Genomic DNA, 27,197 nt, shown 5'->3' with positions numbered 1-27,197 from the left:
CCAGGACAGTGTTGGTGGGGTGACCAGGACAGTGTTGGAGGGGTGACCAGGTCAGTGTTGGTGGGGTGACCAGGTCAGTGTTGGAGGGGTGACCAGGACAGTGTTGGTGGGGTGACCAGGACAGTGTTGGTGGGGTGACCAAGACAGTGTTGGTGGGGTGACCAGGACAGTGTTGGAGGGGTGACCAGGTCAGTGTTGGTGGGGTGACCAGGTCAGTGTTGGTGGGGTGACCAGGACAGTGTTGGTGGGGTGACCAGGACAGTGTTGGAGGGGTGACCAGGTCAGTGTTGGAGGGGTGACCAGGTCAGTGTTGGTGGGGTGACCATGACAGTGTTGGAGGGGTGACCAGGTCAGTGTTGGAGGGGTGACCAGGTCAGTGTTGGAGGGGTGACCAGGTCAGTGTTGGTGGTGACCAGGACAGTGTTGGTGGGGTGACCAGGTCAGTGTTGGTGGTGGGGTGACCAGGTCAGTGTTGGAGGGGTGACCAGGTCAGTGTTGGTGGTGGGGTGACCAGGACAGTGTTGGTGGGGTGACCAGGACAGTGTTGGAGGGGTGACCAGGTCAGTGTTGGTGGGGTGACCAGGTCAGTGTTGGTGGGGTGACCAGGACAGTGTTGGTGGGGTGACCAGGACAGTGTTGGTGGGGTGACCAGGTCAGTGTTGGTGGGGTGACCAGGTCAGTGTTGGTGGGGTGACCAGGTCAGTGTTGGTGGGGTGACCAGGACAGTGTTGGTGGGGTGACCAGGACAGTGTTGGTGGGGTGACCAGGTCAGTGTTGGAGGGGTGACCAGGACAGTGTTGGTGGGGTGACCAGGTCAGTGTTGGAGGGGTGACCAGGACAGTGTTGGTGGGGTGACCAGGTCAGTGTTGGTGGGGTGACCAGGTCAGTGTTGGTGGGGTGACCAGGACAGTGTTGGAGGGGTGACCAGGACAGTGTTGGTGGGGGTGACCAGGACAGTGTTTGTGGGGTGACCAGGTCAGTGTTGGAGGGGTGACCAGGTCAGTGTTGGAGGGGTGACCAGGTCAGTGTTGGTGGGGTGACCAGGTCAGTGTTGGTGGGGTGACCAGGTCAGTGTTGGTGGGGTGACCAGGTCAGTGTTGGAGGGGTGACCAGGTCAGTGTTGGTGGGGTGACCAGGTCAGTGTTGGAGGGGTGACCAGGTCAGTGTTGGTGGGGTGACCAGGTCAGTGTTGGAGGGGTGACCAGGTCAGTGTTGGTGGGGTGACCAGGTCAGTGTTGGAGGGGTGACCAGGTCAGTGTTGGAGGGGTGACCAGGTCAGTGTTGGAGGGGTGACCAGGACAGTGTTGGTGGGGTGACCAGGTCAGTGTTGGTGGGGTGACCAGGTCAGTGTTGGAGGGGTGACCAGGACAGTGTTGGTGGGGTGACCAGGTCAGTGTTGGTGGGGTGACCAGGTCAGTGTTGGTGGGGTGACCAGGACAGTGTTGGTGGGGTGACCAGGACAGTGTTGGTGGGGTGACCAGGTCAGTGTTGGTGGGGTGACCAGGTCAGTGTTGGAGGGGTGACCAGGACAGTGTTGGTGGGGTGACCAGGTCAGTGTTGGTGGGGTGACCAGGTCAGTGTTGGAGGGGTGACCAGGACAGTGTTGGTGGGGTGACCAGGTCAGTGTTGGTGGGGTGACCAGGTCAGTGTTGGTGGGGTGACCAGGTCAGTGTTGGTGGGGTGACCAGGACAGTGTTGGTGGGGTGACCAGGTCAGTGTTGGTGGGGTGACCAGGTCAGTGTTGGTGGGGTGACCAGGACAGTGTTGGTGGGGTGACCAGGTCAGTGTTGGTGGGGGTGACCAGGTCAGTGTTGGAGGGGGGTGACCAGGTCAGTGTTGGTGGGGTGACCAGGACAGTGTTGGTGGGGGTGACCAGGTCAGTGTTGGTGGTGACCAGGTCATTGTTGGTGGGGGTGACCAGGACAGTGTTGGTGGGGGGTGACCAGGTCAGTGTTGGTGGGGGTGACCAGGACAGTGTTGGTGGGGTGACCAGGTCAGTGTTGGTGGTGACCAGGTCAGTGTTGGTGGGGTGACCAGGTCAGTGTTGGTGGGGGGTGACCAGGACAGTGTTGGTGGGGGTGACCAGGTCAGTGTTGGTGGTGACCAGGTCAGTGTTGGTGGGGGTGACCAGGTCAGTGTTGGTGGGGGGTGACCAGGTCAGTGTTGGTGGGAGTGACCATAACAGTGTTGGTGGGGTGACCAGGTCAGTGTTGGTGGGGGGGTGACCAGGTCAGTGTTGGTGGGGTGACCAGGTCAGTGTTGGTGGGGGGTGACCAGGTCAGTGTTGGTGGGGGGTGACCAGGACAGTGTTGGTGGGGTGACCAGGTCAGTGTTGGTGGGGTGACCAGGTCAGTGTTGGTGGGGTGACCAGGTCAGTGTTGGTGGGGGTGACCAGGTCAGTGTTCGTGGGGTGACCAGGTCAGTGTTGGTGGGGTGACCAGGTCAGTGTTGGTGGGGGTGACCAGGTCAGTGTTGGTGGGGTAACCAGGTCAGTGTTGGTGGGGGGTGACCAGGTCAGTGTTGGTGGGGTGACCAGGTCAGTGTTGGTGGGGGGTGACCAGGTCAGTGTTGGTGGGGTGACCAGGTCAGTGTTGGTGGGGTGACCAGGTTAGTGTTGGTGGGGGGTGACCAGGTCAGTGTTGGTGGGGGTGACCAGGTCAGTGTTCGTGGGGTGACCAGGTCAGTGTTGGTGGGGGGTGACCAGGTCAGTGTTTGTGGGGTGACCAGGTCAGTGTTCGTGGGGTGACCAGGTCAGTGTTCGTCGGGGGTGATCAGGTCAGTGTTGGTGGGGTGACCAGGTCAGTGTTGGTGGGGTGACCAGGTCAGTGTTGGTGGGGGTGACCAGGTCAGTATTGGTGGGGTGTGACCAGGTCAGTGTTGGTGGGAGGTGACCAGGTCAGTGATGGTGGGGGTGACCAGGTCAGTGTTGGTGGGGGGTGACCAGGTCAGTGTTGGTGGGGTGACCAGGTCAGTGTTTGTGGGGTGACCAGGTCAGTGTTGGTGGGGGTGACCAGGACAGTGTTGGTGGGGGTGACCAGGACAGTGTTGGTGGGGTGACCAGGTCAGTGTTGGTGGGGGTGACCAGGTCAGTGTTGGTGGGGTGACCAGGTCAATGTTGGTGGGGGTGACCAGGTCAGTGTTGGTGGGGTGACCAGGTCAGTGTTGGTGGGGGGTGACCAGGTCAGTGTTGGTGGGGTGACCAGGTCAGTGTTGGTGGGGGGTGACCAGGTCAGTGTTGGTGGGGGTGACCAGGACAGTGTTGGTGGGGTGACCAGGTCAGTGTTGGTGGGGGTGACCATGTCAGTGTTGGTGGGGAGTGACCAAGTCAGTGTTGGTGGGGTGACCAGGTCAGTGTTCGTGGGGTGAGCAGGTCAGTGTTGGTGGGGGGTGACCAGGTCAGTGTTGGTGGGGGTGACCAGGACATTGTTGGTGGGGTGACCAGGTCAGTGTTGGTGGGGGGTGACCAGGTCAGTGTTGGTGAGGTGACCAGGTCAGTGTTGGTGGGGGTGACCAGGTCAGTGTTGGTGGGGGTGACCAGGTCAGTGTTGGAGGGGTGACCAGGTCAGTGTTGGTGGGGGTGACCAGGTCAGTGTTGGTGGGGGGTGACCAGGTCAGTGTTGGTGGGGTGACCAGGTCAGTGTTGGTGGGGGGTGACCAGGTCAGTGTTGGTGGGGTGACCAGGTCAGTGTTGGTGGGGTGACCAGGTCAGTGTTGGTGGGGGTGACCAGGTCAGTGTTGGTGGTGGGGGTGACCAGGTCAGTGTTGGTGGGGTGACCAGGTCAGTGTTGATGGGGGTGACCAGGTCAGTGTTGGTGGGGTGACCAGGTCATTGTTGGTGGAGGGTGACCAGGTCAGTGTTGGTGGGGGGTGACCAGGTCAGTGTTGGTGGGGTGACCAGGTCAGTGTTGGTGGGGTGACCAGGTCAGTGTTGGAGGGGTGACCAGGTCAGTGTTGGTGGGGGGTGACCAGGTCAGTGTTGGAGGGGTGACCAGGTCAGTGTTGGTGGGAGGTGACCAGGTCAGTGTTGGAGGGGTGACCAGGTCAGTGTTGGTGGGGTGACCAGGTCAGTGTTGGTGGGGTGACCAGGACAGTGTTGGTGGGGGGTGACCAGGTCAGTGTTGGTGGGGTGACCAGGTCAGTGTTGGTGGGGGGTGACCAGGTCAGTGTTGGAGGGGTGACCAGGTCAGTGTTGGTGGGGGGTGACCAGGTCATTGTTGGTGGAGGGTGACCAGGTCAGTGTTGGTGGGGTGACCAGGTCAGTGTTGGTGGGGGGTGACCAGGTCAATGTTGGTGGGGTGACCAGGTCAGTGTTGGTGGGGGGTGACCAGGTCATTGTTGGTGGGGGGTGACCAGGTCAGTGTTGGTGGGGTGACCAGGTCAGTGTTGGTGGGGTGACCAGGTCAGTGTTGGTGGGGGGTGACCAGGTCAGTGTTGGTGGGGTGACCAGGTCAGTGTTGGTGGGGTGACCAGGACAGTGTTGGTGGGGGGGTGACCAGGTCAGTGTTGGTGGGGGGTGACCAGGTCATTGTTGGTGGAGGGTGACCAGGTCAGTGTTGGTGGGGTGACCAGGTCAGTGTTGGTGGGGTGACCAGGACAGTGTTGGTGGGAGGTGACCAGGTCAGTGTTGGTGGGGGGTGACCAGGACAGTGTTGGTGGGGTGACCAGGTCAGTGTTGGTGGGGTGACCAGGTCAGTGTTGGTGGGGTGACCAGGTCAGTGTTGGTGGGGTGACCAGGTCAGTGTTGGTGGGGTGACCAGGACAGTATTGGTGGGTGGTGACCAGGACAGTGTTGGTGGGGGGTGACCAGGTCAGTGTTGGTGGGGTGACCAGGACAGTGTTGGTGGGTGGTGACCAGGACAGTGTTGGTGAGGTGACCAGGTCAGTGTTGGTGGGGGGTGACCAGGTCAGTGTTGGTGGGGTGACCAGGACAGTGTTGGTGGGTGGTGACCAGGACAGTGTTGGTGGGGTGACCAGGTCAGTGTTGGTGGGGGGTGACCAGGTCAGTGTTGGTGGAGTGACCAGGACAGTGTTGGTGGGTGGTGACCAGGACAGTGTTGGTGGGTGGTGACCAGGACAGTGTTGTTGGGGTGACCAGGACAGTGTTGGTGGGGTGACCAGGACAGTGTTGGTGGGGTGACCAGAACAGTGTTGGTGGGGTGACCAGGACAGTGTTGGTGGGGTGACCAGGACAGTGTTGGTGGGTGGTGACCAGGACAGTGTTGGTGGGTGGTGACCAGAACAGTGTTGGTGGGTGGTGACCAGGACAGTGTTGGTGGGTGGTGACCAGGACAGTGTTGGTGGGGGGTGACCAGGACAGTGTTGGTGGGGGGTGACCAGGACAGAGTTGGTGGGTGGTGACCAGGACAGTGTTGGTGGGTGGTGACCAGAACAGTGTTGGTGGGTGGTGACCAGGACAGTGTTGGTGGGTGGTGACCAGAACAGTGTTGGTGGGGTGACCAGGACAGTGTTGGTGGGGGGTGACCAGGACAGTGTTGGTGGGTGGTGACCAGGACAGTGTTGGTGGGTGGTGACCAGAACAGTGTTGGTGGGGTGACCAGGACAGTGTTGGTGGGGGGTGACCAGGTCACATTGAGTCAGAGCCTCACAGTGTATGCTTTAAACTGTGCAATAGTTACTAAGGCTTACTTCTTAATCTTTACAACAGCTCAAACACCATCGCGAAATCTAAATACTGGAAATTGTACAAACCTCTGAACCTGTAGCCTTCCACTTGCCTTCAATACTGACAAATTAATTCTCAACATTAATAATATCCCTGGTGCTCCAGCCGTCTAAAAGTATCGCCCCACATATAAATTCATAAAGTATAAAAGCACAATTAATAATAATAAACATTAATCCTAATTTTATTTTTGTTTCTTTGAACCACGCTAACTCAAGGGGATTTGGTTGGTGTGGGGGGGGGGGGGGGGAGGGGGGTTTGTTTGTTGTTGTTGTTATAGATTCAGCTACTCGGAACAAGTTCCAAGTAGCACGGGCTATGGTGTGTCGGAAAATCCGACACCATTTAATATAACATACAGACAGATAATAATTGCTGTATTGTATAAACAAGTTAACCCATAGAAAACGTAACTTGTAGTGGAATTACCATCTATGGAAAACGGAATATCATTACCACATACTATTTTAAATTCACCACCTATTATGGTGGGAATTATTCTTAAATACAATAGTCTTTGGACTTTATCATCATAAAAACATCTCATATAAATTAACTTAATTATCAATATTAAAGTAGAGTAAATGTGACCCTTCTATCACTTTCTGTCATCTGGACAATGTAAGCCAGGCGTCAGTGAGGAAGGAGGGGCAGCCATTGTTTATACTAAGACCACAGAGGCTCACGGGAGCAAATACGGCTCCTGTTAATTTTACTTGGACGTAGTGTTATGAAAACCAAAGGTGTACCATCTTCAACACGCTGTCAACAAATTCAAGTTAAGTGTTCTTCCGAAACCCATTTATCTTTCATTTATGGCCATTAATGTCTGGATATAGGGTGAGCCGGTTAGAGCACGAGATAGCCTCATACTAAAGGTAATTAAGCCAGGTCTTCATTGTTCCATGTACAGTGTTTTCTCTGATATAGCTTGTCATATATTAGGAACCTGGCTTCACAGTTAGCGCCCTTTTGACAGGTCAAGACGAGGAAGCATGCTTTGTGCATCAGTTACCAGGGTGATGGAAGCTACCTCAGAGGAAAAATGTGGTGTCTACATCCTGGTTATACCTGGTGGACTAAGGCCTGCTGTACAATAAGATAAGGAACCTCTTCAATGTATGTAGTCTAATACTGTAGTTTGATTGGCTGCATATATATAAATTAAATTAATATAAACCCCCCTAATGTGTAGAGGATCGATTTGTGAGATTATTGCAGAAATACAGTCCACTTATCATTATACAAATTGCTATCGAAGTATATAAATTAATGTAAATATAAATTCTATATATATTCATATAAATTAAATAAATATAAATCTCACAGGTCGGTTCCCACATGGTGAGCCCGTAACTTACCTGGCACAGGAGCGGGGCAAGTAGCACGGGCTATGGTGAGCCCGTAGTGGACTTACCTGGCACAGAAGCGGTGCTGTGTTCAGGGGGGGGGGGGGGTTACTTAGATTCAATTAACAGGGCGTGTCCCTGATCAGCTGGCTCCCGCACAGCTGATTAGCGATTCACCATTTTTCTTGCTTCAACGCGGGAAAACTTGTAGCCGTTTCCTCTCACTCGGCGCGTTTCTCCACCACTCCTTGTGACGTCATCACGGACCTCCTAACCCCCCCCCCATCCTATTCCGTTAACAAGGAGAGATACCGTGTGATTTATTCTTTGCTGTAAAGATTATTTTCTTCTGGCATGCTCAGACTTCGTGTTAATCCCAGTGTTAGACCCGAGACTGTTCAGCACTCTTCCACTACACATGAGGGGTATATAATAGCCGACCCCTCACAGTGTTCAAGAGAGAACTGGATAAGCACCTCCAAAGGATATCTGATCAGCCAGGCTGCGAATCATACGTCAGGCTGCGAGCAGCTGCGTCCTGGTTGACCAGTCCAGCAACCAGGAAGTCTGGTCAAAGACCGGGCCGCAGGAACGTTGAGCCCCGAAATCATCGAAGGTAGTCCTGTCCCAAAGCCGAAAGCTCTCCTCACTGTTCAGGTCCGCCAGACTGTTGGCACCCACTGTATGTGACAGGCATGCAGCCAGTTCTGCCATTTCAGATGATACTCCCCACCCTGATGGTATTAACCAGGGATCAGCGGATGTCAGGAAACAGCATCACTGTTCTACCAACTGTAATGTGTTTGAGACGCCGTTAACTAGAAGCCAGGAGAAGAATGCAGCTGATAAAAAAAGCTTGGTGAAGAACAGGGTGGAGGAGTTCCACTAATATCAATGGAAGACTATACACGTTTGGCTTTCCTTAAACCTACGACTAGCCTGATAAGATTGTATGGCGCAAGAAGGTGAGCCAGTGTTAACATTGTCGAAGCAGTACACCAGCGGCTTGTCGAAGTTCCCCCCTGTTTGTCCTGATTATTCTATTTGGATCTTAAATTGCAGTCATATCTTGGCATTTACTGGTTCAGCGGGTAGGCGGTTCCATGGCTTTATAACTCTAGGGTGAAAAAGCATCTCCCGTGTTCCGCCCTCCATTGTGGCTTGTCGAGCGTGAAACAGTTGCTCCTTGTTTGTGTTACATATGACCTTTTGAAGAAGTGATCTGGATCAATATTCAACAAATTGTTCAGTATTTTAAAAATGTCACTGAGATCACATCTGTCACGTCTGGTTTGCAGTGGTGCTAGTTAGCCCTGTGACCGTCAACCGTTCCTGGTATGAGTCAACTTATTTTATGAATGATTTTATTCACCCAGCGTTGAACTTTCTCCAAAGATAGATATGTCTTTCTGAAGATGACGTCTCCATGCTTGGATACAATAATCCAAGTGGGGAGACACCAGAGATTTATACAGTTGTATAATTACCTTCTTTTCCTTCAAGTCAAAATTTCATTTGACAATTCCTAGGATTGAGTTTATTTTTGTATTGCATCTTACACTTATTGTGCAACTTTCAGTGATTGGTGGAGTTTGACTCCAAGGTTAGAATCTCATCTGTTATATGACCTTGGGTGACCTGTTGATTGGTCAGCTCGTGCAGCGTGCAACCAATCATGTTCTCTTACGTCCTGGCATCTTGAGTCCTGTGTCCTCTCTCTAGGCGCGGAAAACATCCCCCGATGTGACGACGCTTTCCTCCGACATATTTGAAAAATGGCCTATTAGATTACGCCTTAGAATTCTTGAAAACTAAAACTTCTTGAAAACCGAAACTGTTTGCATGTGCAACATGCAGACTTCTAAACTGGAAAAAAATAATCTCTGGATTGTCTAGTATGTACATATAAGTGGAGTAATGCCTCTTATATGTACATACTGGGGAAGTATGTACATATAAGTATTAATCTGGGGAAGACGCATAAAACAGGACAATCCGTAACAGCCCCCCCCCCAACACACACACCACCTACCCATGCTCCCTCCATCCACCTATCAATGTCCCCCCCCCCACCTATGAATGGCTCCCCCCCCCTCCCCCATCTGTCAATGCTCCCCTTCCCACCTACGAGTACTGCCCCCACCTATCCATACTCCCACTTACCTCTGATCTACCTCTCACCTACCAATACCCACATTCCCCTCTCCATACCCCAACCTCAACACCAACTATCCCTAAGCCTCAAGAGAGGGAGAACACGGCCGCCACCCCAACAGCGTCAAACAATCATTACATGAAGTGTTGTCGACACACAACTATTCAGTAGGTATGATGAGGTGTGGCCCGTCCAGCTGGCCTGGGAGTGGACGCCCTGCTGGACGCTATGTCCTCAAACGTGTTGTCTTGCACTTTGTCTCTGTATATGTCTACACATACACAAAGTGCAACACAACAAAAAGTGGAGTTCTTCGAGGAACATATTGATCAATCTTGCCACTTTGTACCGTTTTAATTTGCTCCTATAATTACTTCAGAACTCAGTTTTGTGTTGGCACTGTCATAATATTGAGTCTCTATCAATCTTATCAGTCTTCTACACAGCACTACGTCATACATGGATCAATATCATCACACATTCACTATATTGGTGTGTGGCTGCTGGTCGGCCAAGAGACGTATTTACCAATTTTGGGGATAATTCCTGAGAACATAATATCGACGCCACCATGCCGAGGGGATCACTGATATGTAGAGATTCTAGAGGCAACAATTTGTAGTAGACATTCAATAAAGAGCTTCAAGAGAAAATCCGGTCGACCCTGCAGGCACCTCTTGGCGAATACACTTCAACGTTACTAGAGTGCTGGGATATATATGTGTGTGGAAGGTAGGAATGGCTGTGAAGTTGGTTAGTCGTAGACAGGAGGCAGATCTCACTCTCTCAGGGCGCCACTGATAGGTAAACAAACACACATTCCTCGGTATATTGGCCATCCATACCAAGATGTGACACGATTTGTCGTTTAGTTTGTTATAGTTTACGATCATACGCGTCAGGCTGCGTGGATTACATTTTCTGTGTACAGGCTTACATGCATACACCGATGCATGGCTACACAAATTCGTACGCCTGATTGGCATCATAGGTATACATATGTATAACAACATAGATATATATACATATACCTACCTTCAAGGCAACATAAATACGTACCGGTGCATGGCAACATAGGAAGGAACACAGGTGCATGGCGACATGGAGGTACGTGTCTGAAGCAGCGTCTCCGTTAGCTAGTGAGGAGCTGTTGCCTTGGCCGCTCTGCTCCACCTGAAAATAACTACCAGAATATTTTTTCTTCATAAACTTGGCAATATTTTTCAGAGCACGGCCTTGTCACATCCACATTTCTCATTGTGTGGGAGACTGGCCATCCAGGAGAGCACTGCTTACTCACCATGGGAGCTAACTTATAGGAAGCGCTATTTCACTCCCACCTTGAGGCGGGCCTGCCTCCCATCATTTACCCAAAAACTGGACAATATAGTGAATCGTTCAAGAAGGCTTATCCCTAGTTTTGACCTATTCTTGTTGAATTGGTCAGTATACCAGTACCAATGTTCTGAAGATTCCGCATCTGGCCTAGCTTTGCTGACAAGCAGAAGCTGGTTACTACAACACAAGGCGCTCAGCCGTGGATAGTATTATGCTGGTCATGAAGAGCATCATCACTGACCGTTCATGTCAAGGCTGACTGACTAACATTTGGAACAGTTTTTATTTTTGTATTTATATATATAAGAGTTACATTCTTGTAAAGCCACTAGCACGGATAGCGTTTCGGGCAGGTCCTTAATCTTAATTTTCCCTGGAATGAGACTCGCCAAATCGTTTAACAACCAGGTACCCATTCACTGCTGGGTGAACAGAGGCTACAGTTTGCCTACGTACATAGGTTAGGGACTTGCACCTAGTCAACCCTCCCCGGCCAGGATACGAACCCATCCTGGGGTTGGCTAAACACGTAGAAGCATCTATGCGTTAAATAAAGTCAACTGATTATATGAAGGCTCTGGCACACAGATGTATACAACTTCATCCAGTAACTAGCATCATTGTAACTTTTTTTTTTTTGAGATATATACAAGAGTTGTTACATTCTTGTACAGCCACTAGTACACGTAGCGTTTCGGGCAGGTCCCTGGAATACGATCCCCGCCGCGAAGAATCGTTGTTACAACCAAGTACACATTTTACTGTTGAGTTAAACAGAGGCTACAGTTAAGGATTTGCGCCCAGTAAATCCTCCCCGGCCAGGATACGACTTACCTAAAGTAAGTTACTTTAGTTACGAAGGTAACTTACAACTAAATCAAGTTTATTCCTAATGGCGGGTAATAATAAGCTCGCCAAATAAATATTTTGTTTCTAGGGTAAGGCTATAGTATAATAGCTCTTAGCTTGCAGTCATGTTAGAAACATCAGTACCAATCCTAATCAACCCCAGTCTTAGTAAAAAAAAAAAGAGAGACAGGCAGCAGGCAGGAAATAATTTTTAATGGAAGTGTCCCTCAGCATATATTTAGTCCAAGCTAAATAGATTACAGTGAAGATGGACGCAAGATCCATCACCTCTCGAGTGCTGTGATGCGCGCCCATAATTGCCAAAGATTAAACAGTGAACCAAAATACATGCAGGCAGGCAGGCAGGCAGGCAGGCAGGCAGGCAGGCAGGCAGGCAGGCAGGCAGGTGCCTACCTGCCTGCAGTCCCAACAAGCCAGCAAGCAGATAGGCGTGTAGGTAGGCAAACTGAAGTAATCAAAGACTCAAGCAAACAAAACAAGCAAGCAAGGGAAGACACTGTTTAGGGTAGGAAGAAGAGTCAACAAACCAAGCCAGAGGATAGGTTGGCATTGTGGTAATGTCTGTCACTCGAACCCTTGGCCAGGAAACACGCTTCCCTCTCTCTCCTCGGTTCTCTCATCAGTTCCCTTCTGAGTACATTATCTGGAACACCATCCCCCCCCCCCCTCCCCTATTTCCTCCCCGTCCCCTGGGGCTAGATTCACGAAGCAGTTACGCAAGTACTTACAAACGTGTACATCTTTCCTCAATCTTTGACGGCTTTGGTTACATTTATTAAACATTGAACAAGCATGAAAACTTTCCAATCAATTGTTGTTATTATTATAAACAGCCTCCTGGTGCTTCGGAGTTCATTAACTGTTTAATAATTGTAAACAAAGTCGCCAAAGATTGAGAAAAGATGTGCAGGTTCGTAAGTGCTTGCGTAACTGCTTCGTGAATCTGGACCCAGCTGAATCTTTACTTCCCTTTCAAAAACCTACATTGGACCGCCCCTTTCCTTCCCCGCCCCTTTCCTTCCCCGCCCCCTTCCTTCCCCGCCCCCTTCCTTCCTCTTGAACATCTTGCCAGGAAACACGTCCTGCTGTCTGTTGCCCTTCCTGCACCCCTCTCCCCTCCTGCCCCACTGGGAAAAGTTCAGAGGTGTGCCACTAGGCTAGTCCCGGAACTAAGAGGCATGAGTTATGAGGAAAGGCTGCGTGAACTGCACCTCACGTCGCTGGAAGACACAAGAGCTCGGGGAGACATGATCACCACATACAAAATTCTCAGGGGAAATTGACAGGGTGGACAAGTATGAATTATTTAACACAGGTGGTACACGCACAAGGGGACACAGGTGGAAGCTGAATACCCAAATGAGCCACAGAGACATTAGAAAGAACTTTTTCAGTGTCAGAGTAGTTAGTAAATGAAATGCACTAGGAAGTGATGTGGTGGAGGCTGACTCCATACACAGTTTCAAATGTAGATATGATAGAGCTCAAGAAGCTCGGGAATCTGTACAACAGTAGATTGACGGTTGAGAGGCGGGAACAAAGAGTCAAAGCTCAACCCCCGCAAGCACAACTAGTTAGGTACAACTAGATAAGTACTCACCTGCCCTGCATCCCTCTCCCAGCCTTTCCTTCTTTCCTGCCGTGTCCTCCTCCTACCCTGGTTCTCTACCATACCTGCTATACTTTCATGAGTACTTTCCCCATAAAACAATCCTTTCCTACCGAGCAACGCCTTAATTAACCCTGAATAGGGGTTGAGGGTTGGGGGAGCTTCTTCCAGGACCTGTATGACAATCAAGTGTGACTTAAGTGCCTTCAGATGGTCGAAGGTGATGAATCAGACTTTGCTGTCCTCTGTAGCATTATGGCGGCCAAGTGTTGACTGCTTTGTGGCCTGTTCCCTTCATGTTTGTCAAGTCTTTCCAGGGGGCGGCAGTGCATGAGGGTAACACGCTTAGGTAGGAGTTAGAATGATAGGCCATAGGTTCTTCTTCTTGATAGTAGGTCCAATTTGCATGAAAGGTTTATCCTCTCGATGACTGCACCAATACAGATGCTGTGTTTATGGAGTCAGCTGATCCTTGGTGCTGCGACGTTTTCTGTGTTTAGCTGTTTGTGGCGCTAGATATAAATGTGGCACGGGTCAGATGTGGCCTGGCCATAGGTTCAGTGTGGCCTGGCTCGCTCAGTTGGTCAATTCTTACTAGGGTCTAATGGACATTGGTTTGGCATCGCTGTTGGTCTATCGAGTGCCATCAGTTATTATTGGCGTTCTTCCTGTACTTCTCTGTTACTCCTAGAGTTCCAAATGTACATATATTTTGCTTTGTTGGGCATCGTCGTGGGTGATGGTGTAAGGATGTGACGGTGTAGGGATGTGATGGTGTAGGGATGTGATGGTGTAGGGATGTGATGGTGCAGGAATATGATGATGAAGGGATGTGATGGAGGGATATGATGGTGAATGGATGTGATGATATTGAGATGTGATGGTGTAGGGATGTGAGGTGTAGCGATATGATGGTGAAGGAATGTGACAGTATAGGGATGTGATAATAATTTAATAATTCATTGTATCGGGGGACAGGAAGCCAGAGTGTATTCATACGAGTTAGGCTAATATCGAGGCCCCCCCCCCCCAGGTCGAAGTACTGACCCTCCTCAGGCTGCAACCCCCACAACAAGCTGACTAACACCTGAGTACCTACTTACTACTAGGTGAACAAAGGCATTAGGTGAAACGAAATGTGCCCAATCATTTCTGTCCCGCTCGGGATTGATTCGAACCCGGAATTCTCGATTGTGCGTCGAGAACGAACCCGACTGTACTACCGGATATATATATATATATATATATATATATATATATATATATATATATATATATATATATATATATATATATATATATATATATATATATATCCATATTTCAAATTCAAATTTTTATTTAGGTAAAAGTACATACATAGAAGATGAGTTACAAACATAATGTTGGATTTATAGATGGAGCTAGCACATACATTGCCTAAAGCCACTAATACACACAGCGTTCCGGGCAAGGTGTGGGGAAAACCCCAACTTAGACTAAAACTTAATTGTAAGTGAGATTAAAGTATAAATTGTGTTGAAAAAGGAATAAAAAAAGGGAGAGGGGGAACATGGCAGTATATGCCCAGATGGAGTCACCCTGCAGTCATGGAGGAAAGGTAAACAGGTCGTGTGGGACTACACGTGTGCGTCTACATTGGCTGATACCTATCTGCCTTACAGCACAGCGGAGGGAGGCGGGGCAGCCACCTTCAGGGAGACTCAGAAAACCAACAAGTACAGAGACCTGGAACGTTGTTACAGGTTCGTGCCGATATGCTCTGATACCCTGGGCGCCTGGGGTAAATGTGCACTTAAGTTCCTAAAGGAGGTGGGTGAGGACCTCATTGGGAAAATTAAAGATTCAACAGCGGCCAGTTTCCTGTTCCAGCGCCTGTGTCGCGGTCCAGATGGGAAAAGCGTGCTGTATCTTAGGCACGCACCCAACCTCCGAAGAGCGGGACGAGGTCTTGGAACACTGATTGTTATATATGTATGTGTTCTATCTCAAGACCTACAACGACTCACATCATCACAGATGGATCAGTTGATGAAGAGAGAGGGGGTTCTGCTGGGGCAGCAGTTTACACTACCAACCATGAAGCTTACTGGAGCATGAATAGTTGGTGCTCAACATTGCAAACAGAATTATATTCCCTGAAGGAGGTCATAAATTATGCAATTGAGAATAATTTACATGATGTCATCATTCATACCGACTCTAAATCTTCGCTCCAGGCATTGTTATCCAGTCAACACAGAGATAATATACAACTCATCACAGAATGGTTAGAAAAGCAGTTGAAGAATTGGACACATTAGTGAACACTGCATCTATATCCGCCACCAAGATAATGTTATTAAAGAAGACTAAAACCAGTGCGTTAACTTTAAACAGAAGCGGAAAAGAAACGGGAAAAAAGGAGGAAACCCCACCTCCATTTAAAACTTTGACCCAAATATCACAGTAACAAGGTTATCGCGAATAACCGAACTCAATTACGGGCTCACCATAGCCCGTGCTACATAAACATTTCGTTCTTAGTAGCTAAATGTAAAACAACAAACAACGATTGGAAAGTAGAAGGTCCAAGACCAGAGATCTCAGTCTTGTTGGGAAAATTGGTGAGTGGACACTAGTGCATGAGCCCCTCCCCCCTTGGTCGAACCTGACTATCCAGGCTTCACACAAGTAAACCCAATAACCACACCTAAGGTTCTTTACTTTTCTAAGATGGATATAATGTATCATTTCAGTACTTTATACTAATTCCTACAGACTCTCTCTACTTCCTTACTCTCTTACTCTCCTTATTCCCCCCCCCCCCCTCCTTCCAGCTCTGCTTCCGTGCCAGCCAATGTTTGGCCTCTCCTCAACACGTTATTTACGTTGGGAATTGGCTGATGATGGCCACAACCCATAATGAGGAGGAGGAGTAAGAGACGGAGCAGGAAGGAAGACAGGAGGAGGGGAGACAGGAGGAAGACTCAGGAGGAGAGGAGACAGGAGTAGGGGATAGAGGAGGAAGACATAGGAGGGGGAGGAGGAGAGAGAAGGAGAAATGGGAGAAGGAGAAGTGGGAGGAGGAGAGAGAAGAAGTGGGAGGAGGATATAGGATGAGAGAGGAAGGAAGAGGAGAGAGAAGGAAGGGAAGGAGAATGACCCACCAGGAAGAGAAACAGAAAGAAGAGTTGGATGTAAGCAGCGGAGAAGGAAATGGAAGAAGAATAAGAGATAGAGGAGGAGGAGGAGAAGGAAGAGCAAGGTGGAAGAAAGAAGATGAAAAACAGAACAGGAAGAAGAGACAGGGAGACTGACCGATTTTTGGCAAGTATTCTCTGACACGGGCTCTCACCCCACGGTCCTTGTATGTGTTCTGGTACTACTACATGGCTCTGGCCCTTAACATTTGAGTACCAAAGCCCGTAGCGCCAGAACATAGGTGTTAGGTAAAATAGAGAAGTATATATTATTATTATTATTAGTAATAGTAGTATTTTTATAATAATAATAATAATAATAATAATAATAATAATAATAATAATAATAATAATAATAAAAAGTCATGAGGACTAAAGTCAGTCCTTACACCCATCACATCCTTACACCATCATACAGAAACAAATGGGCAAAGTTTCTTTCACCCTGAATGCCCCTGTTACCTAGCAGTAAATAGGTACCTGGGAGTTAGTCAGCTGTCACGGGCTGCTTCCTGGGGTGTGTGTGTGGTGTGGAAAAAAAAAAAAGTAGTTAGTAAACAGTTGATTGACAGTTGAGAGGCGGGCCGAAAGAGCAAAGCTCAACCCCCATAAAAAACACAACTAGTAAACACAGCTATACACACATCTCTACACTATCACATTCCTACCCATCACATCCCTACACCATAATATCCCTACACCATCACATCCCTACACCATCACATCCCTACACCATCATATCCCTACACCATCATATCCCTACACCATCACATCCCTACACCGTCATATCCCTACACCATCATATCCCTACACCGTCATATCCCTACACCATCATATCCCTACACTGTCATATCCCTACACCGTCACATCCCTACACTGTCACATCCCTACGCCATTACATTCTTACACCATCACATCCCTTCACTATCACATCCCTACACCGTCACATCTCTACACATCACAAGGGGAGGCCTGTGGCTGAGTGGACAGCGCTTGGTACTCGTAATGCTAGCATCCAGATTCGATCCCTGGCATTGACGGAAAATAAATGGGCAGAGGTTCTTTCACCCTGTTATGAAAATGTTACTTGTTATGGGAAGGTGGCATTGAGGGGGGCCTAAGGGAGTTCCTAGAAATCCTAATAGAAATAGAAAGGAGTTCCTAACATCAGTGGAGATCAGATAGGCCCGGCCCCCAATAAGAACATAAACCAGTATTAAATTATTGGCATTAAAGTAAATACGTCAGTCTAGCAGTAGATCACTGCTCCACTTCACAGGAAGAATGGATACTCCTTTAATAGTACTTATTTATTAAACCCTCTAACAACCCTCCATATACATTAACACTCTAAAACACTTCTTCTCTTTACCACTCTATCTTACGTTAACTACCTTGGTTCACATAGGCAGGATACTAGGCTTACACTGGGAATAAACTAGGGTAAAGTCTACTTGAAGAGAGGCACTTGAAAGGCTTGAAGCAGCCTGGGGCACCTAAGCCCCACGTGGTACCCTAGTCACAACACAATACACTTAGGGATGCCCAAAACACTGGCTTATACTACACAATACTTATAAATAAATCACATACACCTAGCCAGTGACACGGTACCTTAATAGTACTTAACTTATCTGTGGAATAACCCCAGCATGGGGTAAGGGAAGAGAGGAATAGGAAAAGGAGGAGACAGAGCCACACAGGAGAGGTGTTAACCCAAGCACAGTAGTCCAGAGAAGGTGGAACCAGCACTCAGTCCCCGAGCTCTCTCACGTTGTTGTTGCTGGGAAGATACCTAGCTGATCGTGCAGCTACAAATAATACAAGTCTTCACCGGCCTTCGTTACTAGTTACTTTAATAGTTCTAAGAATAGCTGATAACTAGTTCAATATTATATTTAATAGTCAACAAGCTTACATTCTTACACCATCTGAATGCTCTGTGAGAAACAAGATTCATCTTATGTTTGGCAAGGATTTTTGTAGTCGTGTGGTCTAGTGGTTAAGGTACCAGGTACGCCAAGGTGCATAGTACTCCTGGCTGTCTGGGTTCGAATCCTTCTGGGGTGTGTAGTTTTCAGTTGCATATTGGCTTGGGGACAATTCAAGCTTGTTCGCATATATATATATATATATATATATATATATATATATATATATATATATATATATATATATATATATATATATATATATATATATATATATATATATATATATATATATATATATACCCCCACTACACGAAATGGGGTGCCATGGCAGACCCAGCACTCAGACCAGCCATGCCGAAAGCCAAGAAACAATCCAGTTGGGACAGCCCCATTGTAGACAAAGAAGCCACAGCTTTGCTGGAGGCAGCAACAACCCCCAGTGATCGTGCACGCCTCACAGCTGTGCAGGCTCCCCATGCAGGGGACTTCCTTTTGGCAGTCCCTTTGTCTGCGACAGGCACACGTCTTGATCCGCAGGAGCTCTGTATTACAGTCGCTCTCCGTCTTGCTGCCCCTATCCACACTGTTCATAGGTGTATTTGCGGCGAGGCAGATGCTGACGAATATGGATTGCATGGCCTGCACTGTGGAAAATCTGGTGGTTAGCACACTAGACACGACGAAGTCAATGACATTATTAAAAGAAGCCTTGCCTCTGCTCAGTGTCCAGCGGAGAGAGAGCCCCGCAACCTACTGAACCGTGACTCTGTTAGCTTTGCCGGCCGACCAGATGGAATCACACTGCAACCGTGGAAGGGTGGTAGACAGTTGGCATGGGACTATACTTGTGTATCCACCCTGGCAACCACATACATCAACTTCTCTGCCGGCACAGCAGGAGCCGCGGTGACACGCAGAGAAAGAGACAAGTCAGTCAAGTACAGGCAATTAGATCATCGGTACAACTTCGTTCCAATAGGGTCTGAGACCCTAGGCCCATGGGGAGAGAGTGCAAGAGGTTTCTTAAGGATCTTGGTTCCAAGCTCATTGACACCACAAGAGACCCTAGAGCAGCAAGTTTTCTCTTTCAGCGCCTCAGTATCGCGATCCAGAGGGGGAATGCTCGCTGCATCCTCGGTTCCTGCCCGGCGTCGGAGGAGTTCGAGGAAATCTACAGCCTCTAGGAAGCGAACTTTTTTTTGTGTCCTCTTAATGTCTATATATATATATATATATATATATATATATATATATATATATATATATATATATATATATATATATATATATATATATATATATATATATATATGTCGTACCTAATAGCCAGAACGCACTTCTCAGCCTACTATTCAAGGCCCGATTTGCCTAATAAGCCAAGTTTTCATGAATTAATGTTTTTTCGTCTACCTAACCTACCTAACCTAACCTAACCTAGCTTTTTTTGGCTACCTAACCTAACCTTACCTATAAATATAGGTTAGGTTAGGTTAGGTAGGGTTGGTTAGGTTCGGTCATATATCTACGTTAATTTTAACTCAAATAAAAAAAAATTGACCTCATACATAGAGAAAAGGGTTGCTTTATCATTTCATAAGAAAAAAATTATAGTAAATATATTAATTCAGGAAAACTTGGCTTATTAGGCAAATCGGGCCTTGCATAGTAGGCTGAGAAGTGAGTTCTGGCTACTAGGTACGACATATATATATATATATGGATGTGGTTTTATATATAACCACGTCTGTTTTAGGAAATAAACTAAAAAGAACAAAAAAAAATATTTTGTATAGTGTCTTCCCTCTTTTCTAGCGCCATAAGGTTCAACTCATTTAACCGTTCTTCATTCCACGTGGTTACGAAACAGTTCTCCTAAGCAAACTTCTTGAACTTGTATAGTTTTTTTATGTGTTTCTGGAGGTGGAGTTGACGCTTGGGGCGGCGCTCAACTTGCACATCCCCACCAGGATGTTGTCTGTGGGTGTCTTGTTGCCCCCAACTTCTGTACTTCTCTGTGTCGCGCCTTGTATGATGATACTTTCACTTTAAAGTATTACTTTCTTATTTTGGAACGAGCCTTTTTTTGACTTATGTCTGTACCTTATCGAGTTTTGTTTGATTTGTTTTCCATTTAGACGCCAGAAAGCCTGTTAGGCTAATCAAGATCACCTAGGTCACATATTCAAGGGACCCGGAACGAAAATTCCGAGGGTTCGTTCTCGACGCACAATCGAGAATTCGGGGTTCGAATCCTGGGCGGAACAGAAGTAGTTGGGCGCATTTCCTTTCTTCTAATGGCTCTCTTCACCTAATAGTAAGTAGGTACTCGGGAGTTAGTCAGTTTGTTGTGGGAGGGGGGGGCGGTGCATCTTGGGCGGGGTCAGTAATTGGGCCGGGGGGGGGGGGGAAGGGGGGGTTCGATAAAAGCCAAAACATGTATGAATTCACTCTGGCTTCCTGTCCCCCGACGCCATTAATTATAACCGCATCAACGTAAGAACGTGTAATTACAGAGGTATTTATATAGTGTGATTTGTACGGGAGAGGAAGCTAGTGAGTCACTTGTCTGGTGACAGTTTAGGTGTCGTGGTGGGAGAGTACGTGAGTGTTTTAGTTGTGCCGGCTATTTGCCCAACAGTCTCTGTCAAAGTTTCTTTATCTTCTTCCCCTGCACACTCCCCCCCCCCTCTCTCTCTCTCTCTCTCTCTCTCTCTCTCTCTCTCTCTCTCTCTCTCTCTCTCTCTCTCTCTCTCTCTCTCTCTCTCTCTCTCTCTCTCTCTCTCTCTCTCTCTCTCTCTCTCTCTCTCTCTCCCTCTCTCTCCCTCTCTCTCTCTCTCTCTCTCTCTCTCTCTCTCTCTCTCTCTCTCTCTCTCTCTCTCTCTCTCTCTCTCTCTCTCTCTCTCTCTCTCTCTCTCTCTCTCTCTTTCTCTCTTTCTTTCTTTCTTTCTTTCTTTCTTTCTTTCTTTCTTTCTTTCTTTCTTTCTTTCCCTCCCTTAACCCAGGAACACAATGCTTTCTGTGTGAATTGTTCTGTTGGCAGCATTTACCCACAGTTCCTATTACGCGGTGCTGGGAACGTTCTACCTGTCACAGGAACCACGTTAATGGCACTCGCTCCACCTGGCGGACACATATAGGCCATCCGTGACACACGTGACACACACATACCACCGGGGGAGGGCGATGACACATATATACCAGCTGGAATGCTGTCAAGGCTGCCATAGTATGGCATACTACAGACTCTGACACACCTGGTCTGAGAAGCGATGCTCTGTCTTCTGGCTAAGACCACCACTCGTGACTTGCGAGGTACACCCTATGGTGTTGTGCCCTCCCCCCCCCCCCCCACCCGTCAGGCTTGGAGGGGAGGGGGTGGGGGCCGGGGACATGTGCAGGCCGGGAGGTGGAGGGGTGATGCAATATCTTAATATTTCTTAGATTCCCACCAGTCATTGCTTCTTACTCCATTGTCACTATACGCCTTCTTCCTCTCTGTCTCTATGGCTTAATTAAGACTGAGGGAAGTTAAAAGCTCTAAGCCTAATAGTTAGCCCCCCCCCAAGTTCAAGTTCAAGTATGTTTATTGAGATAAGCAATAAATACATCTCAAAGGGATAGAGTAGCTTAGGCTATTTCTACCCCCCTCCCCCCCCCCCCTCTCGCCTCCATCCCTCCCTCCCTCACCTCTAATTCTTACCTACAACTTCTCTCCACCTACCCCATTAACAAAATGCCACCTTCTTAAATTATCCTTAACCACCGACATTTCCTTTCACTCTACCATTTATTATATACATACACATACATATACATAAGGATAAGATGGAAAGTAATGTGCAATGACGCACAATGTGGTTAAAACCACAGAGATGAAACATCGAATATTTCTGTCTTCAAGTACTACTAAGTACGCGAGACTGTCGAAATTTCTCGATATTGAGATTAAAATTTACCTGAGGTCCACTAATACTAGTTGCCTTGACGAGGACAGGAAGCCGGCGGCTTGTCGTATGTCTCCCCCCCCCCCCATTTGCCCTGATGATCTTTTCCAGTTGAATTTTAAAATTTAAGGAAAAGCATCTGTTCTCAGTCCTACATTGTGCCTTGTTGAGCTTGAAGCCATTGCTCCTTGTTCGGATTACATCTGACCTTTTGAAGAAATTGTCTGGATCAACATCCTCCATTTGTTCAGTACCTTAAAAGTTTCAATGAGATCCGCCCTATCATGCCAGGTTTGCAGTGTTGTTAGCTCCGTGGTCCTCAACCGTTCCTGATACGAGAGTTGACTTAACTCTGGAATAATTTTTGTTTTCCGGTGTTGCATCTTCTCCAGAGCAACTATGTCTTTCTGAAGATGAGGTCTCCATGCCTGAATGCAATAATCCAGGCGGGGGCGCACCACAGACTTATATAATTGCATGACTACCTTCTTTTCTTTGAAGGTAAAGGTACGCTTGATTATTTCTAGGGTTTGGTTAGCCTTTTTTACTGCCACTACCATTTGTGCAACTTTTAGTGAATGATGAATTCTGACTCCAAGGTCCCTTTCTTCAGCAACAGCTGCAAGGTGTTAAGTTGGTAGTTGCCTATGGATTATTATGCCCCCACATGCAAGGTTTTGCATTTAATAGTATTTGCCAGTCTTTTGACCATTTGTGGAGTTCATGAATATCTCTTTGTAAGGTCTCAATATCATTTTCACTTTCCACTTTACCATAAATCTTAGTGTCAGCTTCAAATTTGATGATGTGGGTTGTAATATTCTCATTTATGTCATTGATGTATATGACAAAAAAAGGTTGGCCCCAAAATAGACCCCGGTGGTACCCCACTTACCAAATTTCTCCAAATATTCAGTTATATTTATGAGTATGTCGGTTTGTGGGTTTTAATTACCTATGATATATTTTAAATAAATTATATTTACCGCTAATATTTCCTTGTGTGAATGGGAGCAGATGTCTCGTGGAAGGTAGAGGCCAACGTACAGTTTCTGACGCAGCTGTGCTACCTTCTGGAGGAGCACCAAGCAGGAGCGTTGGCAGCAGCAGGAGGAGTTAGAGCAGGAGGCGGCCACCCTGGCAGCAGTACCAGCAAGTGGAGCTCCGAGCAGTGCCTGTCCCAGCTGCGCCTCTCGTGCGGCCTGATGCTGACGGAGGCGCTGGTGGAGGGCGTGAGACTCGGGCTGGACAAGTCCAACTTGACCGAGTGCCTGGCAGCCACGTACTCTCTCACCCCGGCACTGGTGGCCTCTGCTGCGCCGCCTAAGATCAGAGTTAGGCACTACATTCCTCGTGAGTTGGCACTAATGGCAGTTGACAGCACTTAACACGTGTTGTCGTGCAGTGAAACTAACGAGAACTAACATGTTGTCCTGCAGAGGAAGTAACGAGAACTAACATGTCCTGCAGAGGAACTAACAGAAGCTAAGAGATATATCTTGGCATTTAGAGAAGTAAACTAAGAGTTAATGGAAATTGACGTAATGAACAATTAACCAGAACTAAAACAAAACAACAATTGCCAATGAGACAGCCTGTGTTTACTATAGAGCAAACTACTAGAACCTTCGAGGAATTAACCTCAACCTACAAAACAATGAACTAACCTTTAGCCTATTATAGAAATAGAGTACAGACAACTCATCATCCTGTGTTACCATTAAACTAATATTTCTTTGTTCAAAATTAACTCCACAAATTAATTTAATAAACATATTAATTATGGACATGATATATTTACTGATATATATATTTTTCTTTTCTTGTTTCTTTTGTGATATTGTAATATCTGTATAATACTAATTTGATCTGCTGAGATGAAAGGTTAATTATTCACAATATATAAAACGTGTGAGAGTGCAGTTTGTTAGTTTAGTTCATTTATTATGCACCCCATACCCATCTTGTGGGCGGTAGTGGAAGGTTACAGAGGCCCATAATGGGCTCAAGGACTGACCCCCACAATTCATATAGCTAAGCAAGTTACAATCTTGATGAGCTAGTTACAAAATTCAATATATGTCGTCACATCGTCAATGGGTTTGAGATCATCCAAAAGTACAGTTTCTAAATTAAGCAACTGACATATGTGGAGAGCTAGAGTCACAGTAGATATGTTTGTCCTGCACACCGCCCCCCATCCATTGGGCAGCGGTGGTAGTAACTAAGTGAGAGTGCAGAAATAGCATTTTATATACGACTTAAGGTCACATATTTACTTCCATACTGTTGCTTCTATAGTTTCTTCTATTGTTAATACTAATACCACTGTAAAATACTTTTACTATTACTGCTAAACTAGGAATGCTATTATTACTATTGTAAATACCTTTACTATTACTGCTTCACTATATATACTATTATTACTACTGTAAATACCGTTACTGCTTTACTTTAAATACTATTGTTACTACTACTACTATAAATACTATTACTACTATAAATATTATTACTACTACTACTACTGCTATAAATACTATTATTACTACAGTACTATAAATACTATTGCTACTACTACTACTACTATAAATACTATTAATTGATTGTAACAAAAAGGAGGCCTAGTCGAGGACCCAGTGGCAGGGACGCTAAGCCCCGAAATCATCTCAAGATAACATCAAGACACTACTGTAAATACTATTACTGCTACTACAATAAATTCTATTACTACTACTATTACTGCTATAAATACTATTATTACTACTACTACTATAAATACTCTTACTACTACTACTATAAATACTATTACTACTACTACTACTACTACTACTACTACTACTATAAATACTACTGCTATAAATACTATTATTACTACTATAAATACTATTACTACTACTACTATAAATACTATTACTACTATTACTACTACTACTATAAATACTATTACTACTATTACTACTACTACTATAAATACTATTACTACTACTATAAACATTATTACTACTACTACTGCTATAAGTAGTATTACTACTACTATTTATTTATTTATTTATTTATTTATTTATTTATTTTATTTATTTATATACAAGAAGGTACATTGGGTTTGTGAGGATACATACCATGGTTTTTACAATCTTGTAAAGCCACTAGTACGTGCAGCGTTTCGGGCAGGTCCTTAAACTAACAGATAATTTTAAGTAGGTAAATTCAAGCAGAATTAATAAAATGATAACAGGTACATTGCAGGAAAAAAAAAAGAAAAATGAGATGGGAGAGATTAGTAGGTATATTAAAGCACATTGGTAGCTCTGATTGATTGCATTGACAGCTTGATTGGTAATTTAGACAAGATTAATAGGCACCATACAGCAAATTGATAGCACATATATGAAGACAGCAATGAACACAATGGTAAAGCTGTTTGGATTAGGTACATAAAGATTGGGAGATTGGGTAGCACTAGATAGAGTGCAATTTTAAAGCAATAAGGTAGGAAACTATGAAGATGAAATTAGGTACTTTTTAGTTTTGTTATTGAATGATGCAAAAGTTGGACAGCTTTTCAATTCATTAGGGAGTGAGTTCCATAGACTAGGTTCCTTTATTTGCATAGAGTGTTTACACAGATTAAGTTTGACTCTGGGGATATCAAAGAGATATTTATTTCTGTTGTGGTGATTATGGGTCCTATTACATCTCTCCAGGGAGAGATTCAGAGCAGGGTTTGCATTTAAGAACAGGATTTTGTAAATGTAGTTGACACAAGAGAATGTGTGAAGGGGGTTTATGTTTAGCATATTTAGGGATTTAAACAAGGGGGCTGAGTGTTGTCTGAAAGCAGAATTTGTTATTATTCTGATAGCAGATTTTTGCTGGGTGATGATGGACTTGAGGTGGTTTGCAGTGGTTGAACCCCCCATGCACAGATACCATAATTAAGATAGGGATAGATTAATGCATAATATAGTGAGATGAGAGCAGAGTTAGGTACATAATATCTGATTTTGGAGAGTATACCAACTGTTTTAGAGACTTTCTTAGTTATGTGTTGTATGTGGGTGCTGAAGTTGAGTCTTTTGTCTAGGAATAGGCCAAGAAACTTTCCATCATTTTTATTACTGATGTTAACATTGTCTATCTAAAGCTGAATTGCACTTGTTGATTTGCTTCCAAATAAGATGTAGTAGGTATTTTCTATGTTAAGTGTTAGTTTGTGGGTTGACATCCATAAGTAGACTTTTTTTAGTTCATTATTAACAACATTATTTAGTGTATGTGGGTTGGGGTTTGAGTAGATGAGGGTAGTATCATCAGCAAACAATATAGGTTTAAGAATGTAAGAGACATTAGGCAGATCATTGATGTATATAAGAAATAGGAGATATACCAAGATGCTGCCCTGTGGCACTCCAACGGTTATTGGTAGAGTGGGAGAGGTTATATTCTATATACTACTACTATAAATACTATTACTACTACTACTACTACTACTGTTATAAATACTATTACTACTACTACTACTATAAATATTATTACTACTACTACTACTACTACTACTGCTATAAATACTATTACTACTACTACTACTACTGCTACTGCTGCTGCTATAAATACTATTACAGTACTACTGTAACTGGTAATATTACTAAAATACTACTACTACTGCTATAAATACTATTATTGCTATAAATACCATTATTGCTATAAATACCATTATTGCTATAAATACCATTATTGCTATAAATAATATTACTACTACTACTACTATAAATACTATTACTGCTATAAATAATGTTACTACAACTATAAATACTATTACTACTACAACTATAAATATTATTATTATTACTACTACTACTATAAATATTATTACTACTACTACTACTACTATTAATACTATTACTACTACAACTGCTATAAATACTGTTAATACTACTACTACTATAAATACTATTACTACTACTACTATAAATACTATTATTACTACTTCTACAACTATTAATAATATTACTACTGCTGCTGCTGTAAATACTACAACAGCAATACTGTAGTAGTAAATACTACTAAATACTGCTTTTTCAGCCATGTTCCCCCCCTTTTTTATCTCTATTTTTATTTGTTCTCAACACATTT

At 45.8% G+C, this 27,197-nt stretch overlaps 1 protein-coding gene across 1 annotated transcript in view; it reads left to right on the top strand.

Annotated features, from left to right (window-relative positions):
* The window catches only part of RIC-3 (RIC3 acetylcholine receptor chaperone), a 109,519-nt gene that overhangs the window by 18,329 nt on the left and 63,993 nt on the right, over nt 1–27,197 (top strand). The window contains exon 2 of the mRNA XM_069332036.1: nt 23,082–23,417. Coding sequence (XP_069188137.1) covers nt 23,082–23,417 — 336 coding nt within the window. The remainder of the gene's footprint in view (nt 1–23,081; nt 23,418–27,197) is intronic.

Source organism: Procambarus clarkii, chromosome 27, assembly GCF_040958095.1.
Source record: "Procambarus clarkii isolate CNS0578487 chromosome 27, FALCON_Pclarkii_2.0, whole genome shotgun sequence".
NCBI classification, from domain to species: Eukaryota; Metazoa; Arthropoda; class Malacostraca; order Decapoda; family Cambaridae; genus Procambarus; species Procambarus clarkii.
This window is presented reverse-complemented; position numbering and strand designations above follow the sequence as displayed.